This window comes from Pyrus communis, chromosome 17 (genome assembly GCF_041283825.1).
Source record: "Pyrus communis isolate YQ-2024b chromosome 17, ASM4128382v1, whole genome shotgun sequence".
Classification (NCBI taxonomy): Eukaryota; Viridiplantae; Streptophyta; class Magnoliopsida; order Rosales; family Rosaceae; genus Pyrus; species Pyrus communis.
In genome coordinates, this window is record NC_142581.1 from 27,287,530 (window position 1) to 27,303,954 (window position 16,425).

The 16,425-nt window shown below is 36.2% G+C and overlaps 2 protein-coding genes and 1 pseudogene across 4 annotated transcripts; all 3 read right to left on the minus strand.

Annotated features, from left to right (window-relative positions):
• Window positions 1-694: 694 nt before the first annotated feature.
• Window positions 695-5,415, minus strand: LOC137707702 (peroxidase-like; annotated as a pseudogene).
• A 124-nt stretch (window positions 5,416-5,539) lies between these two features.
• LOC137708212 (Protein kinase superfamily protein) lies at window positions 5,540-8,506 on the minus strand. Its single transcript, XM_068447235.2, has 6 exons — window positions 8,189-8,506; window positions 7,598-7,836; window positions 7,161-7,299; window positions 6,473-6,734; window positions 6,201-6,333; window positions 5,540-6,040 (listed from the first exon to the last, which is right to left on the minus strand). Exons 1-6 carry the CDS (start codon window positions 8,340-8,342, stop codon window positions 5,768-5,770), a joined length of 1,200 nt encoding a protein of 399 aa, XP_068303336.2. The 5' UTR covers window positions 8,343-8,506; the 3' UTR covers window positions 5,540-5,767.
• A 3,552-nt stretch (window positions 8,507-12,058) lies between these two features.
• On the minus strand, window positions 12,059-16,144 carry LOC137708226 (uncharacterized). 3 transcript variants are annotated; one of them, XM_068447258.2, is made up of 11 exons: window positions 15,399-16,144; window positions 14,832-14,903; window positions 14,038-14,079; window positions 13,855-13,957; window positions 13,551-13,615; window positions 13,422-13,466; window positions 13,230-13,337; window positions 13,052-13,139; window positions 12,689-12,735; window positions 12,454-12,572; window positions 12,059-12,239 (listed from the first exon to the last, which is right to left on the minus strand). In XM_068447258.2, exons 1-10 carry the CDS (start codon window positions 16,035-16,037, stop codon window positions 12,492-12,494), a joined length of 1,290 nt encoding a protein of 429 aa, XP_068303359.2. In that variant the 5' UTR covers window positions 16,038-16,144; the 3' UTR covers window positions 12,059-12,239; window positions 12,454-12,491. The 3 variants fall into 3 exon arrangements, with proteins under 3 accessions (XP_068303359.2, XP_068303358.2, XP_088546040.1); XM_068447257.2 differs by having other exon boundaries at window positions 12,059-12,363; XM_088689914.1 differs by having other exon boundaries at window positions 12,059-12,572.
• Between the last annotated feature and the right edge of the window lie 281 nt (window positions 16,145-16,425).

Sequence of the window (16,425 nt, forward strand, 5' to 3'; positions counted from 1 at the left end):
TAAATAAATTATGGGTACAAATAAAATGGGAAAAAAATTATGAGTATAAATAAAATTTTAAAAATATGGGAACAAAAAAAATTAATATATGGGTACAAATTAAAAACTGTAAAGAAAATTGGTACAAATTAAAAAAAAAAAGGGTTGCAAATTAAAAATGGGTACAAACTAAAAATAGAAATATATGATACAAAGTTTAGTCATAAATATAAATAGACCAAATGTAACGTTTCTAACACTAAATGAATATATTACTACATGAATATATTTAGAAATAAAATTTAATTATCTTGACATGCAAATAGTTTATTATTGAAATAATGACATTCATTAAAATATAAGAACCTTGATCAAAGTTGAAAATGAATAAGATTTTAATCAATGGAGTAGGAAAAAAATAGGATGGAAACCTAATTTCTCCATATTTTTATGTCCAATATTTATCTCTTTTATGTACTACTTGGTTTTGCGTCATATAGCTTTTTCCAACCATTAACAATATTCAAGTTTTTTATAACTGCTTTCATTGCTAATACTTCTTCAGTCCTCGTGAAACATTTTTTTTTTTTTTTTTTTTTTTTTTTTTTGGAGGAAAAGTCCTCATGAAACTTTGACACAGATTAATTCGTTAACAGCACTTTCTCGCCCACTTCCCAGCTACATACCTAATAGTTGTTATATTTCTAGTTTACATCAATACCACCGTATTACAGTAAATCTCACAAACTTAGTTGACTACTCTGCAATTTTTCCTGATCTCTCCATTTGTCCCTGTTAGAAGACTGACAGCGCTCATCTTCACCATATCTACAGCAAAATCTCTCGTAAAAGCAGCAACGTTGTTGCTAGCTATAAGTTCTAACCAACGCATCCTGACATTCACCCTTGAAGAGTTCCTGATCCGAATGAAGAAGACCACGGCGAGCCACAAGGGCCTTGTAGTATTCGTTATCAAAGCGATTTGGAAGTCGATCGAAAGGAGCAAGATTCGTATCGCCACTTGAAGCGGGACAAGTATCCTTACGAGTAGTGGCAAAGCCGGGGTCGATGTTGGTCTCGTTGTATATGCGGGTTCTGAATGAGAACACTGAGACCGGCCTAATGTATGGCCGCCGGAGAGCACGGTCATGTCACTGTCGGTTAAACCTTTGGCTGCAAAGCTATTGAGAGTAGGGTTGCGAGGTCGGCGAATGGGGAGGGGAGCTGGTTGTTGGCATCAGTTTGGCTTGCGGTTCTTGCATCTCTACAGCCTAGGGCTACAGTCCATGAGGTTCCTCCAAGCTGCACATAGAAACAAACGACAAGTGCTCATGCCATGTGATCAATATTATCTGATTAACCCTAGAGATAATAGAATACATGATTTTTTATGGTTTGTGGATTAGGCTTCGGAGTTGCATTGCATCCATGCAAAAATGGGTACGTGTGGTACAGTCACTTACTATCTGAAATTTTGAAAAATGTACGTAGCAGGTTAATTTGTCCCCATGCATGACGACGGAGTTGGCATGCACCAACATATGACTAAAAGCCAGAAAGTAGGGACCATATAATTGAGGAGAAAACTTTTAATGTGCCAAGCACACAAACACATACACCACATGCTATTATATAATTAGAGAGATACTTGAATAAAAAAAAAAACTTTTCTCCAATTATAATGAAATTTAGTGTACTACCCCATGTTCTGAAAAACTTGAAAAATTTCTCATGATTGATAATTCTACGCTCATTCAAAAAGAGGAAAAACTTAAATAATTGACAAGAATCATTAACCTATTTTTTGTAACAAGACTACTCGTCTTCTTTAATAAATAAATAAACAACTAAAGAGATCGAAGACAAAAAAACTTTAATTTTGTGAAAAGTTGGATCAAGCTGAGGTGCAACGTGGAGAAATTTTTTATTGTACCCTATGTGTATTTATAAAAATAATGAGAAATTTTATTTTTTAAGTTATTAACTAGTTAACACACATATTACACCATTTGTATACTGACACGTGCATGGTGTACCACTCTATGTTCTGGTCACATTAAAAAATCTCTCTTGCAACATGATGAATACAGAAAATTTTTAGTTGTGACGGAAACACAAGTAGTATACCACGTGTTTTAATAGGAATAGTGGGAAATTTTACTTTTTAAGTTATTAACTTTTTAGCACACATATCTCACCATTTGTTTAGTGACACATGGTGTACCACTACGTGTACCTGTCACACTGAAAAATCTCTCGATGAATACACTGTTCTAGCTAATTAATATAATGCACCTACAATATAGCGATAAGTTAAAATTGACCTATTTTGCTCCAGCAACTTCTTGAAACAAAAAATCGAGGTAATCGCTATGTTTATCTGAAGAGGAGGCTTAGGATGGATTTCATGCATGCTGTTGAGCCAAGGTATCCATCAAGCTAACCAAATCCAAATGCAAATGGGACTCTTAAAATAGAAAAAAAAAAAGGTGGAAATAACTTAAATACATGTTGGATAATGTATTAAGCAATAAATCTACTCATTTAGAAAGCAAACAAAGAGTTTCGGGCAAGATTTCACCTTGTCTGGCAAGGTTGAACTTCTTGCAGTCACTTTTCTTTGAATTTACAAGGTTTGTATGCTAAAAATGGATGGATGGTAAACAAGTTTACACGAGGGAATGAATACTACAACATTAAGGGAGGTAACAGAGCTTTTATACTGGACAAGAGATAGTTTTTTCAAGGAACTATCACTAAAACGGACTGAATCTGGGTTGATTTCAGATTTTGGATGCAAGTCTGGCTTGAGAGCAGAGTTTGTAAGTTTGTTTGTTTAATTGTTGAGTGTGCTTGTCCCCATTGTCTCTTCTTCCTTTTGTAGACCATTTGGCCCGAATGCTGTAACTTTTGCACTTGCCCGAAAGCACTTGGAGGGTAGTGAGTCATCAACTTTTTACTTGTGATGCCACTGGAAAGTGTTCTTTGGCAGATAGTAGATTAGTCTCCATCACTTATCACTTCGCCCATAAACACGTGGCTTGTATTTTGGCTAAGAAGGCTTTAACTTGCTATGGGCTCGATGCTTAGCTTCGGCAAGTCTCCCTTTTAATTGGCATCCTTGGGTCTTCCTTTATTAAAGCCCAATATTCTAATATTAACTCAAACACCTCATCTCCTTAGTGTAGATAATACCATTTGTTAAAAAAAAAAAAAAAAAAAAAAATGAAGGCTTAAGGTTTGAGGAAAGAGGACAACAAAGGTCTTTGGTATGCATTTAAGCCCAACTTTGACACCTTAATTTTATGTTAGGCATTGCTACGATTAAGTTAGGTTGTGATGAGTTAAACGTCACCAAGTTGCGTCACGATGAGTTAGGCCGCACCAAGTTAGGCCCGATGATCGTTGGTGATGAATAGTTGGGAGGCCAAGTTAATGAGATAACGCTCCAATTCGGCCATTTAATTATGTGATTGGTCAACTTGATCGTAACTGTGACAATGTGCTTAATCGCATATAAGTGCATTCAAGGCAAAATATGACGAAATGAACGTGATGTTAATACAATAGTTTGAACAACAGTTAAATGAAAGAGGAATTAAGCGCTAATTTTAATTTTAATTTCATTTAGTTTAACGCTATCATTTTGTTCGCATGAAATTTATATATTGTTCTTCAGTTTCATTTCAATTCAATTTATACTAGTATCCTCCACAAGGATACTTCAATCTTTTACCGTTTCTTGGTTGTCCTTCAAGGTTTTATCCCAATGCTTGAAAAATAACCAGTCCTAGAGGAGGTTGTTTGTTCGGCCACACGAAATGATCAATGTGTAATTAACTCATCCGCTCACATCTTTTCATGTAGACCAATACACGATCTGGTAGAGATTTTATTATTATTATTATTTTTTTTTTTTTTTTTTTTGTGCCCGGAATATGAATACCACCACGTGTCATTATATAAGTGGAGGAAAATTTTGTTTTTTAAGTGTCTCATCACTTGTATAATGACACATGATATATCACCTAATGTTCTAGATACATTGAAAAATCCCTCAATCCGGTGGTAGTACGCCCACGCACCCTAAATCCAAAAGAGACTGAAATGTTTGCCTGGGCTTTTCCAAAAAATAGCGTACATAATTTGGCACCCCCAACCACTTAGTATTACAGTCTAATGATATTCCTCTTCACTTATAAGTGAGAGATCTTAAGTTCAATTTTCAGCAAAGACGAATTCAAATCAAATTATTATGGCTAACCCACTGTGAGATTTTGCCGGCTTTCCCCAACTCTTAGACCATCTCTAATTCATGGGATAAAACTTAAAATATAAGCTTTAAACCCCCCCCCCTCCTCAAACCATCTCCAACCATTTGGCTAAAATAACTTTGGGGGGAAAATATACCTTTGGACTAGATTCTCCTAAGAATAAAAGCTTGACTTAACTTATTCTGGACCCACAAAACCGTCATATTTCACACATTTTTCAATTTTCTACTTATATCTAATGGCTATAATCAAATGAGATCAAATGGTAAAAAAAAGATTTGATGGCCCAATATTAAATCTAGATCTAATGTCTAAAATAATTTAAGAAAATTATTTAAATCAAATTTCACTTAAAACTTTATAAATATCTATATATTTGTATAATTTTTAATTACTTATCGGAAGTTAAATATTTTTAGATTAAAATGTTCATAAAAATAAATTAAGATTATCTACATAAATTTTATTTTAAAAAAAAGTTACCGAAAAAAAAATTAATTTAAAATCATCATTTAATAATCTCAAGCTAAAATTTTAAGTCATAATGGTTGAAGGAGAAAAATAATTTTTAAATTATACCTTAAATTTTTAAACTTTATCTCTAAAGATTGAAGATGATCTTAATATAGATAATATCGTATGTATTAGAAGAAAAACAAATTTGACACTCCCAATGAAATCTCATCATCAATCAAGAAGATAGCCTTTATTGAAGCAAGATAACGACAAAAATGCTTTTCTCTACAAATCGCGTTACAAGAGGGAAGACATGCACAAAATCACTTTTTTAGAGGCCTATTTGACATGAGGCACCGACAAATGTGATTGGAATGTTTGGAGTTATTCGAAGCCAAAATACTTAGATAGGACTCCTATGACCAAAAATATGGCTCCAATAGCCTTTGGCTACAACACAGTGGCTGCCTCTTGCCGTCATCTCTTGGTGTCAAACGCTGTTGAGAGATTTCTAGACCTCGTGATGTTTTGCTGTTTAGTTTCACTTTTTGGGCGTTTAGTGTCGTTTACCATAAAAAATCAATTTGATGAGGTTAATCGAAAGTTGGAGGATACGTTAATAAGGGTGGAGTGCAGAAGGTCGTAAGGGAGACCTGCCTCTAGTTTCTTCCTCCATACTGCATAAGAAAAATAGCTTCCCAGCCATCTTTCCGGCACAGTTCAGTAAAGTCAAAACCTCATAAACTGCGTGTCATCATCATATTAGACCAAGAACTCCAAAGAAAGAAAATGGAAACTCAGAAATCATGAGAGAGAGAGAGAGAGAGAGAGAATTTTAATCATCCACTACATAAGAACCCATCTTAAGTCGACCATGTCTGCTAGCTAGGTTCATAATTCGGATGACATTCTATTTACTTCAATCTACGTTCTTCCTCGATCAAATTAGCAGACTACAAAAAAACTTACAGGACTGATAATGAGATTACACAAAATCTAATCTTAGCTACCTTAGGAACCACCTTCAGGGGATGATTTATGCGTGTCTTCAATTACTTTCATAGACTTGCTTTACTAATCTGCACCGTAGGTGACGTTGTAGCATGAAAACTAGAAGAGCTGCCTACCTTCGAAGTTGACCTGTGAATCTTCACAAGTGGTACCAGTGATTGCACAACATCTGCCATCAGCGGCCTGTAATCGGCTTCTGGTTGCACGCACATTGCAGCAATTGCTGCCACCTGAATGACCTCCTTCATTGAGTACTGACCCTCCAATGCAGGATCCATGATTTCTACAACCTGCTCCCTATCTGTCAGCTGGGGCAAAGCCTACAGTATAGAATGTTTAAAAGGAACAAAAAAGAAATCTTAAGTACGGGAAAATAATGTGAAGGAAACAATGCCAGGTAAAAGATGGGATGAATCAAAGAATGAATTGGGTAAAGAGTAATTCCATTGCAAGAACTGAAAATAGACCTAGGAAACCCACCCAAGAAACAAGAACACCCTCGCCAGAAGGTCTTTTCATATCAACTGGAACTCTGCCTGTAAGCAACTCCAAAAGCACAACCCCATAGCTGTAAACATCTGATTTAGTTGTCAAATGCCCTGTTAATGCATACCTGGATTGCAACCGAATTAATAAAAGCTGCTATTCCATGGAAAATATTTCAAAATATGATGGGAATTCAACAAAGGGTAGTTCTTACGGTACAAATCAACCAATATGCACATTGCAGCTAAAAGTTTCAAAGTGCTTACTCGGGGGCAATATATCCCTGTGTACCCAATACTCTGGTGGAAACGTAATCACCAGCTTTATCAGATCCAAGCAGCTTGGCCAATCCGAAATCAGAAACTTTGGCATGAAAGTTTTTATCCAAGAGAATGTTGCTGCTCTTAAAATCTCTGTGAATCACAGGAGGACTCACATGTTCATGGAGATACTCCAAACCCTTCGCAGCTTCAAGAGCTATTCTCAACCGGGTTTCCCAGTCTAACTTAAAGGAGACAGCCTTAGAACCTGCAGAAATGAACCCAAGTGGTTAATCCAACAGGCATTCAGAAAGCAACTGTTAGTGACCAGGTCAATTAAAACTACGCACAAAAACTCTGTGTTACTGTAATACGCAAACAAAGAAATGTAGGTTCAGCAAGTTTTCTCAAACATAAATAAAAACACACACAGACAGGAACAGAAACTTAATGATTAGAAACAGAGAGGGAGGGGAATGTAGAGGAAACAATGCGAGAGGAAAGACCAAGGACTTAACTCACATAATAAAGATGAAATACGACCATATGATATAAATTGCAAAGTAAAGTGGGTGTTCATTATATCTTTCTACGCCCAAACAAACATACGACATCGGAAACAAGAAGGTAACAAGGAAGTATTTGGAAAGAAAAAAATAAAAAATAAAAGAGTTACTAGACACGTTATGCTTACCATTGACAGGATACAAATGTTCCTGCAAACCACCGTTTGCCATGAACTCATACACCAGCAACTTATGACTACTGTTATCTGAGCAATACCCAAGTAGTGCCAGCAAATATGGAGAGCACAGCCTACTTAGCAATTCCACCTGCATTTAATTATCAACCAATCAATGACCAATTATAAACGATCTACAAAGCTAATTTAATTTTCAGTTATTGCTGACGGATAAGTGAGGAAATAAAAACTAATTGCATCATTCAGTGGCTTGGGTATGAGAATATGAGCTATCATTTGAACCAAATTCTACCAAAATCCTTTGCTTCAGGTGAGCTATTTGTTCATCTTACAAGGGACAAAGACGGAACTGTGAACTTCAACCATTTTCTCCCACTCGCAGAACCTAACAGAGCCAAAGTAAACATGATGTAGACTAAGATTCAAACCTCCATTTTGAATTCCTCTGCTCCCTGCTTTCCTGCTTCGTCCATAAACTTAACCGCAACTTTCCTCCCATCATGGAGAACACCTCGGTACACTAACCCAAAGCTGCCTTTGCCAACGACATTTGACTTGCTGAAACCACCAGTTGCGGAATGTAGTTGCTTGAATGTGAAGACCTGAAGTCCTTTGTTGGAAGCAACTTGCAAATTTGAAAAACCACCTTTGTTCTCAGGGTCAGACCCTTCAAAGAAACAGAATTAAACCACAGATCAAAAAACAGTCTATCCCCAATTGACAAATCCCAATTTTAATCCAACACAATTATAGAACAAAGACTCAAACTTTTTGCCGTTATGTCCTTAAATTTAAGTTTCCACACCAAACCCAACAGAAATTATCAAATTAACAAGTGTTTCCTTAACAAAATTTCAAATGTAATTAACTGGGTGACCTCAAAAACTCTTATAAACAAAAAATTCAACTCCGACCCAGAAATCAACACTAAAAAAATGTTTAAAACGAAGAAATTTCTGGTTTTTTTCTTTCACTTTCATGCATTTTCTGAGCAAACAAACAGAGAGTAGTGTTCTCACCCTTGTGGTTCTGGAGGCGCTTGGCGACCTTGTTGCGGACGTAGCAGTAGTAGCTGAAGGCGACGAGTAATGAAGCGACGGACAGTGAAGCAAGCACCACAATCACCAACAATGCCATGCGCTCCTTTCTTCTGTACTCTTCCTCCGACTCCATCTGTTCGCAGATAAATTTCAAACGGGCAAACCTAACCCTAACCCTATCCCCAATACAAGTCAGTGGAGATGGAAGAATCTCGCATTGAAGCTTTGAAGTCTCTCTCTCTCTCTCTCTCTCTCTCTCGTTTTTGTATTTTTCTTGATTTGTGGCGCGGAAAACAGTGCAATTATTATAATAGTTTAGAATTGCACCATTGTAATTAATGCACTTTCTTTTTTTATTCAAATTTATTTATTTTTTATTTATTTAATAGTCTATAAGATTTTTTTTTTTTTAACATATACCGTCTATAAGATTTAAAGGAAGGACCCGGCTTTTTTGCCTTTCCATTTTTCATACATTCTCATCTCATTCTATATTATGTGGTTACAATTAAGTCATGTCAGTATTTTATATTATTTTTTTATAGAGATAATAAGATAAAAAGAAATAGTAATATAAAATATTAACGTAGCTTAATCATAATCGCATAAATAGGTAGGATGAGAGTGTAAGTGAAGTGGGAGGGCAGAGAAGCTAGGTTCTTAAAGGAATGATGATCTCTCGTAATCCTCTTTATGAGGATTCCGATTATCTCAAAACGTGTCCGTTCATTATACATCGTGTGATCAATTTTCGTCAAATATTGTTCATATTTTATTTTAAATAAAAATATTTAAAACGATTTCTAAACGTACCGTTATACACTATAAGAGGGGAAAAAACCTGTTTAAACAGTTCAAAAACAAATTATTTGACACTGGAATGTATAGTATTGGACCAAAGAGAACCAAATTCCAATTAATTTGATTTGTTTATATTTGGCTTTGTTTTCACCTTGACATTTTCTTATTAGTTATCGCCATTTGAACATCAATTGTTATTTTTCGGTTGAAAACGGGGCTTAGGTATCGTTTGGTATGCAGACGGGACGGGACGGAATGGAATGAGACGGGATGGGACGGGACAGGACGGAACGGAACGGAGCGGAAACAAAGATGCCCTCGGATGGAAACAAGGAGGAAGAAGAAGGAGACGGAGAGGTTATAATTTTGTGTTCTACAAATGTGGAACGAGTCCAGGGGGTTGAGGCGGAACGAAAATTCACTCAAAACTCATCCCGTGGAACAGCTCGTTCCACCCGTTTTAGGCGCACCAAACGTGGGACGGAACGCTTTGTCCCACTCTGTTCCGTCCCGTCCCACGTACCAAACGGTACCTTAGAGCCCAAACAAAATTAAACAATGATAATTGAACAGTGTACGACTGGACATCTCAAATCGAGTACGGAAAAAACCATTTGAACAAAAAGAAGATTATCAAAATAATGATTTTCGAGATTTAAAGCAAAACTATGATTTGCCAAACTTTTAACCACAACTTTTCTTTTTCTGTAGACATGTCAAGCCCACATTGTTAAAATCTTGCAAGTATGCTCCTGACAAGCAAAAATAATAAAACATAAAGGATAATATTCAATGGTCGGTTATATAACTTATGCGTGTCTGCAATAAAAGTAGTAAAAACCGTCTATTTATTAGTTGGAATTAATTAACTAAATAATCTTAGTTTTGATTATAAAAATTTCAAAAATAATCTTTACAAAGAGATTGATAACATAAACAATTTTAATTATAAACACAAATTCTGTGAATCGACCGCTTAATGAATTGAGGAGGAGTCCTTAAGGGGCCAAGCCTTGCCCCTTTTTATTAGTTTAATAATTTTTTGTTAAAAATAAACAATATCAAAAGTATTTTATTAAACCTTCTATGAATAATTGCAATGAATAATGAATAATTGCTTTGACTGTCCAGTCTTCCCACCCATCAGATCACCTCAGCTGAAGACAAAATATCTAGAGATATTTTGGCCATTTTACTTTTATGAGAGTACGTTGCTTGTCTGGAATAATGTGTCCCTTCTGTCCTTCAGCTTGATTGCCTATAACTTAAAGAAAAATGCTAAAGAAATTTTTTCAAAGTGTGATTTTTTATGAATTTTAATTGAATATCAGAGCAAGACTACGAGATAATAATAATATTATTAAATAAACAAGAATGCCTAACGGTTACAAAATCTCTAGAGGTTATATCAAGATTAACTTATTATTCATAATAAACTATAAGCTATATTTATAGAGAGCAAAACCTAGAAACTTCAATTTGGATGGGCTAGGCCCACATATTAAACAACAAGCAAACCCAAATAATCAAAAGAAAAACTAACGAAAAGTTAAAAAAAACTTCTCTTTTAATGAAATGCCATTTTTAAAGGTATAGTGAATAGTACCAGAAAAATGTATAAATGTGGTTTTTCGTTAAAAGTGAACAGTACTGGAAGTGTTTTGTTAAACCTCCCATAATCAAATAACCATAAAATACTAATATTTTCCAATACTCTCTGCTATCTCACAGTTTAATGTTAATTCTCGTGTCAGCATCATAAAATATGAGCAAAAAACATGACTTTCCGAGCGATCATCTTTTGAGCTCTGATCTACGAACACCCTCACACTGCAATTGATCCAACAGACAGATGCCAGTTCTAATGATCCAAACCTCTTCTTCCAGACCAAAACAACACATCATGCATCTTTTTTTTTCTGGGAAGGCATGATTGAGAGCTAGCTAGAAATCTGAAAAATAGGATATCTATTGGCCTCAGTTAGAAGGTTATCTGCCCTGCCTTGAGTTTCGGCTTTGCGCATTCAAGCATTGAGTAAGGCCTAAGAAGGGCTTTTCCGAGACTGAATGTGGATGTGTATTTATTCAGATGATGATAGAAAGATTCTTACTTTTAAGAGAGTCTTCGTGAAGACAAACTATACGAGTATAACAGGAAGATTGGGCATTCAGCCCTTGCATTCATTAATGTACGAACTAAGGAGAAGGAAATACGACAGTGAAATGGCAAAATTATTAAAATAAAACTTTTGCCTTTTTTGGTCGTATTCTCCTGGAGGACAAGGTAATCAGGAACCAGAGGTCATGCGACCTCGTGAAGGCTAGAAAAATGGTTGGGTCGCTCTTCCGGTGACCATGTGGAAGGTTGGGGTGCAATCCATGTTGCCCATCAAGTACTCGATGAAATGTTTCTCGCCATGCACTCTTGGCAGCTGTCCACATTCCATGTTCACTATAATTAAAATGATCTCATCAAAACAACGCTACTTCGTGTCTTCATTTAGTTGGTATGAGTTTTTATTCTGATTAATTGATGTGTCGAACTATAGAATGATAATTTTAAGTAAAAATTTATCAACAGTTAATTATCATTCGTCCTTCCATGACGAAATGTCAACATTCACTGGACAAATGTCAAAATTTGAAACTTATAAAGTTCTTTTTTATTTTGTTGTGAAAAACCTCTTACAATATACAGAGTCCAGACTATTTAAGCTTTCATATGAATCAAATAAATTGATAGTTCATAATAAAGAAATTAAACGCTAATTAGTTTGTCCCAAGCTAACGGTCCAAAATCAAATAAACTTTTCTAGATACGATCTTTAGCTAATAATAAACAACTAAATTATCTACCCAACCATTCAGACTTGTCTAAATGAACACATTTAATACCAAAATTATTCGGCCTTGTAATGAGCGCATTTCGCTCACCAACTTTAAGTGGTGGTGATGCTCACCACCTTACTGATTACCGTTAAATGATTTTGATTCAACCCTACTACACAACTCTCACAATTTAAACTCATCTAACAATACTCAACATAGTGATGGGCATCACATCCACTTAGGGGCAGTGAGCAAAAAATATTTCTTGTCAAAAAGCAAGTTCATAGTGACCGATAAGGACCCGTCTCACCTCTACGTTTTCCATATAGTCAAAGAACATTATTGCATTTACACAGAAGAGTATGTTGAACATCCTCAGCCAAATTGGAAAACAGAAATACTGCAGAGAAACATGAAGATCCTGATGATGATGAAGCAGTTGAGCTAAATGCCATTTTGCAAAAGCACCAGACGACCAGCAGATATAAGCAAGACAAGCCATTAACTCACGGAACCCCGTCAATCTACCATTCAATTTTAGTTAATCAACATCCGCTCCGAGAGCCCTCACTGCCTAAAAACAGTAAAAAATTAACAGACAAAATAAAGTGAACCTTTGATCTAGGTCGGAAATGTTAACAGAGCGCGTCACTTAAGCCTTAAGGTGCACTTTGTTGTAGTGATCTGCAGCTTTGGATAACGACTGTATTGAAACTGGAAATCCTGGACCCATCTGCACATGATAACGGACTGGATATACAAGGCTGCATTTAACTAAAGTATGCAGCATCCGTGCATCAAATGTTAAAGTACAAATAACTAATACAAAAACAACGGTTAAGAGCTCACCGTGCTACATATATGGAAGGAGTTAATATAACCCGCATATTTGGAAGCTGTGAAAATGAAAAGTGTAAATGGTTTAATAAACGTGAAAAAAGATGTATAACTTTTAAGTAAAAGAAGAAGTCCAATCAGATACTTAGCGAAAAGCATGCAAACAAAAATTCTCATCAATTGATTAAAAGTGCATAATCTGGTGAACAGTCGGACCTCCTTCTGCAACTGTTCTTTGCAGTATCTTAAAGAACTCTTCAATTTTCTTATTAATGGTGGGCAGCATGGAAAATATTAGATACACCTAAAGAAAATGAGCTCATTTCTTCCAACAGATTTTGCAGAACATGCTATAATTAGATTTGTGCCACTTACACTTTTTTAAACCCGTAGGCTTTGCCAGCAAAAGAGAACTCATAAATGCTCCGATGTTCTCACGCAGATAATCCTCTGTAAAGCTCACCTGAAAAGAAGGAATAAAAGTGAAATCCATGTCTCCAGCAAACAAACATCTGAAAAATAGAAGATTGTGTTTGTAATAAGATTACGGTACCTTTCCAAGTCCCACATGTACAATTGATGTTCTGTCCATTCTATACTCAATATGACCTTGTCTTACTTTCTGTAGTGCTCCAGTAATGTCATTGGTGACAGTACCTAGCTATACGATACATAGTATACCAAATATTAGGGATTTGCCCACAAATCTGCAAACTGAATAAAAATTTACAACAATATAACTCACTTTACGGTCAGGCATCAAACCACGCTCTCTAAGAATTCTTGCAATCTGTTAAAATATTAAACATTCACTTTCAATTAATGAAACAATAAAGATGATAATCCTGCAAGTAAAAAATTACAACTCAAAAACCTTTGCCAGACGCATAATCATTTCATTTGTTGCAAAACACTTGTCAACATTGAGCTTATGACTGCCTGCATGATACAAGGTCAGATCATAAATTGTTTGATTACTTCTTTGAACTCAAGCAATGTAAGATGCACATAAACCCACATAAACACATTTACAATACAAAAAAAAAAAAAAAATTTGCAAAACCAAAACTCAAATAATTGAAATGGCAATATCATTGCATAAGTATATCTAGTGGACAGGAGTTTCTCTTTTCAGCATATTATTTAGTAATTAGTAGCAACAAGGGTTAGCTCATTACTTGCAATTTCCTCCACGAGTTCAACACCACCAACAATATCTGCTCCTGCAGCTCTAGCTTCTTCTGCATCTGAGCCTTCAGCAAAGAAAGCAACCCTGACAACCTGAAGAATGACAGTGTCATACAGTAACCAACTAGATTTTAAATTGATGAGACATGACTTGGCAAAGTAAAGATAACTACCTTCCCACTTCCATGCGGCAAAGTCATGTTACCACGAACTGCCTGCACTTCAATCAGGTAGTCCATGTAAATTGATTCTTTCAAACAGGAGTTTGGAACATTAAATATAATGGTGCAATAAGAAATATGAAGCATAAAGTAAAAAGCAGAAACAATATATTCTTTATCACTCTTTCAAGAAGCAATCCATACAACTCTTACTAAAAATATGCAATCGATACACTAAAATGAGCACAACAATATGCTCAAAAAGTAGTCAGAAAATGAGCCAACATTTCTCAGTCAAGGCTAACCATATTTGGGTGCATAGAAGATCTGCATTGATCATTCAAACAACAAATACAAGGAACTTATGAATAATGGTTACAGCTTAGTCGCATAATAACTTTTTTCAAAGAACTATAACATCTGGAGTCTAAAACATGGAGTTGATTGAAATCTTGAAATGCCACTGAATCCTCTTGGGTCCAACCTTCATGAACATTTGCTAATGTTTGTTTTACGTCATTCCTTCAAATTTGAAGTGTTTCAACAATTCTGCAAATAGCCATCTCACACGCACTCACATACATGTGAGTTCACCTTATTCAAAAAGTACACGACTAGCTGTAACCACATGTGGGCAATCATTTAAATTTGGACACTGTTGGATCATGAAATGAATTGCAAATCTAAACTCAGGACTTGATCTTATATATTCAAATAGTTAAAGAAAAAGTCAATATCTATTTTGACACACAAAAACATATGCATGAGATAAGAGAAGATTTTACTCAGATGAGTTGACATATTACATTTCGCTTTGCATCGATACCCAATTGTACATGAGCTTCAACAGTTTCATCAAAATTGCACTTGGCATTAGCCTGTAAAACAACTAGAACACGAGAAGAAGATATTAGAAATGAGAAGTACATCGAAATAAAGCAGAACACTTCTAAGTAAACATTAACAACATAAAAGTTTAAAGAGAACAATATCCCCCTACTCATGTAATCCAACCGTATTGAGAGAGCAAGAACATCGGTTAGCGCAATATGCACGGGAGAAACAGTCATGATCTCGAGATGTTCCTGCCTAACTTTAGTCTTAATACTCGATCGCAATCAAAGTTCGTAAAACAAATTAAGAAAGGAACACTTCATTTTGTTAATTAATAACTCCACTCTCCAGAAACAAAATCGAAACAGAGAACGAAAGCAAATTGCAACCAAGGAAAATAACCAGTATATTAGTTCTATTAAGTAGAAGCCATTTGGTATCTCATCCAAAATTATCTAACAAGAAAAGGAAAATTTCCATTCCTGTAACTTTCCCACATTTTCTCAGCAACCAAACAAGTGTATAAACGTTACACTGACCTTGACTTGGCGAATTGCGTCCATGACATCGAGAATGGACTTGCTCTCCTTCTTCTCAACCTTAATCAACGCGGGAAAAGGAACTGCCACCTCCTCCTCAGGAACCCTAAAAAGCCTCCTTCTCATCCGACCATCGGCCTCGATCCTCCTCTTCTCTCTCTCCAACTCCTTCACGCCATCCACATCCTTTCCAGCTCCACCTTCGCTACCTCCGCTCTCCTCCGCGACCCGATCTTCCGGTAACGGAGCAACTTTCACCGGGTACGATACCGGAGATATAGATGGCACGTCCCTGATGAAACGCGCCTCTTCACGGGTCCAGGTGGCGCGAGTGTCCTGACTCGATGGGTTGGGCGAGTCACCGGAGCTTTGTGGCGGCGGCGGTGATGTTTGTGCTGCTTGGGGAGTCGCATCTGGTTCAGGTAGGGATTGCTCCTTGGGTTTGAGAGTGTATGAAACGGGTTCGACCGGCACTGGTTGGCGTCGAGGAGGTTGCGGAGGGTTCTGATTCGGGTTTGGGTCCGATTCGGAGCTTAGGGATCTGTGATAGCTTAGAAATGGAGGCGGGTGGAGACGGGAGTGAGGTTGGAAGAGGCAGCGACGGCGAGCGGATGAGAGGAAGAGCTTCAGGGCGGCCATGAGAAAGGGGTTTACGAGGTTTAAGGCAACGCAGCGTTTTCCTCAGAAATATGTGATCCGCTTTCAGTTTGGACTAGGTAGTACCGCCCAAAAATTAAAAAAATGGTCAATTGAACTCTGCTTTTTTTAATCTATTTATTTTTATATAACGATATATTTAGTGAATAATAAATTAGCTACGATTTTTTTTTTCTCAAAATTCGAATTTTTTTTTTTTTTAGGAACAGACAGTAGTATTGTTACTTTCTAGATTTATGTACAAATGTAATTTTAATATAAGTGGTTTTGAAATCTCATAAGATTTTATCAGCGTTCTAAAAAAGGCCCTAGGCGCTAGGCGCCTTGGAACCAAGGCGATTTTGGGCAAAACAGCTGGAAAAATCGGGGT

Excerpts from the sequence above, each read along its gene's own strand:
- LOC137708212 (XM_068447235.2), bottom strand. The coding sequence starts at position 8,342 with ATGGAGTCGGAGGAAGAGTACAGAAGAAAGGAGCGCATGGCATTGTTG. Across the intron at positions 6,334-6,472 it reads CAGGGATATATTGCCCCCGA|GTATGCATTAACAGGGCATT; the intron begins GTAAGCACTTTG and ends GTTGCAATCCAG. Across the intron at positions 6,041-6,200 it reads AGGGTGTTCTTGTTTCTTGG|GCTTTGCCCCAGCTGACAGA; the intron begins GTGGGTTTCCTA and ends TCTATACTGTAG.
- LOC137708226 (XM_068447258.2), bottom strand. The coding sequence starts at position 16,037 with ATGGCCGCCCTGAAGCTCTTCCTCTCATCCGCTCGCCGTCGCTGCCTC. Across the intron at positions 13,140-13,229 it reads TACATGTGGGACTTGGAAAG|GTGAGCTTTACAGAGGATTA; the intron begins GTACCGTAATCT and ends CCTTCTTTTCAG. Across the intron at positions 12,573-12,688 it reads CCTTCCATATATGTAGCACG|ATGGGTCCAGGATTTCCAGT; the intron begins GTGAGCTCTTAA and ends TATCATGTGCAG.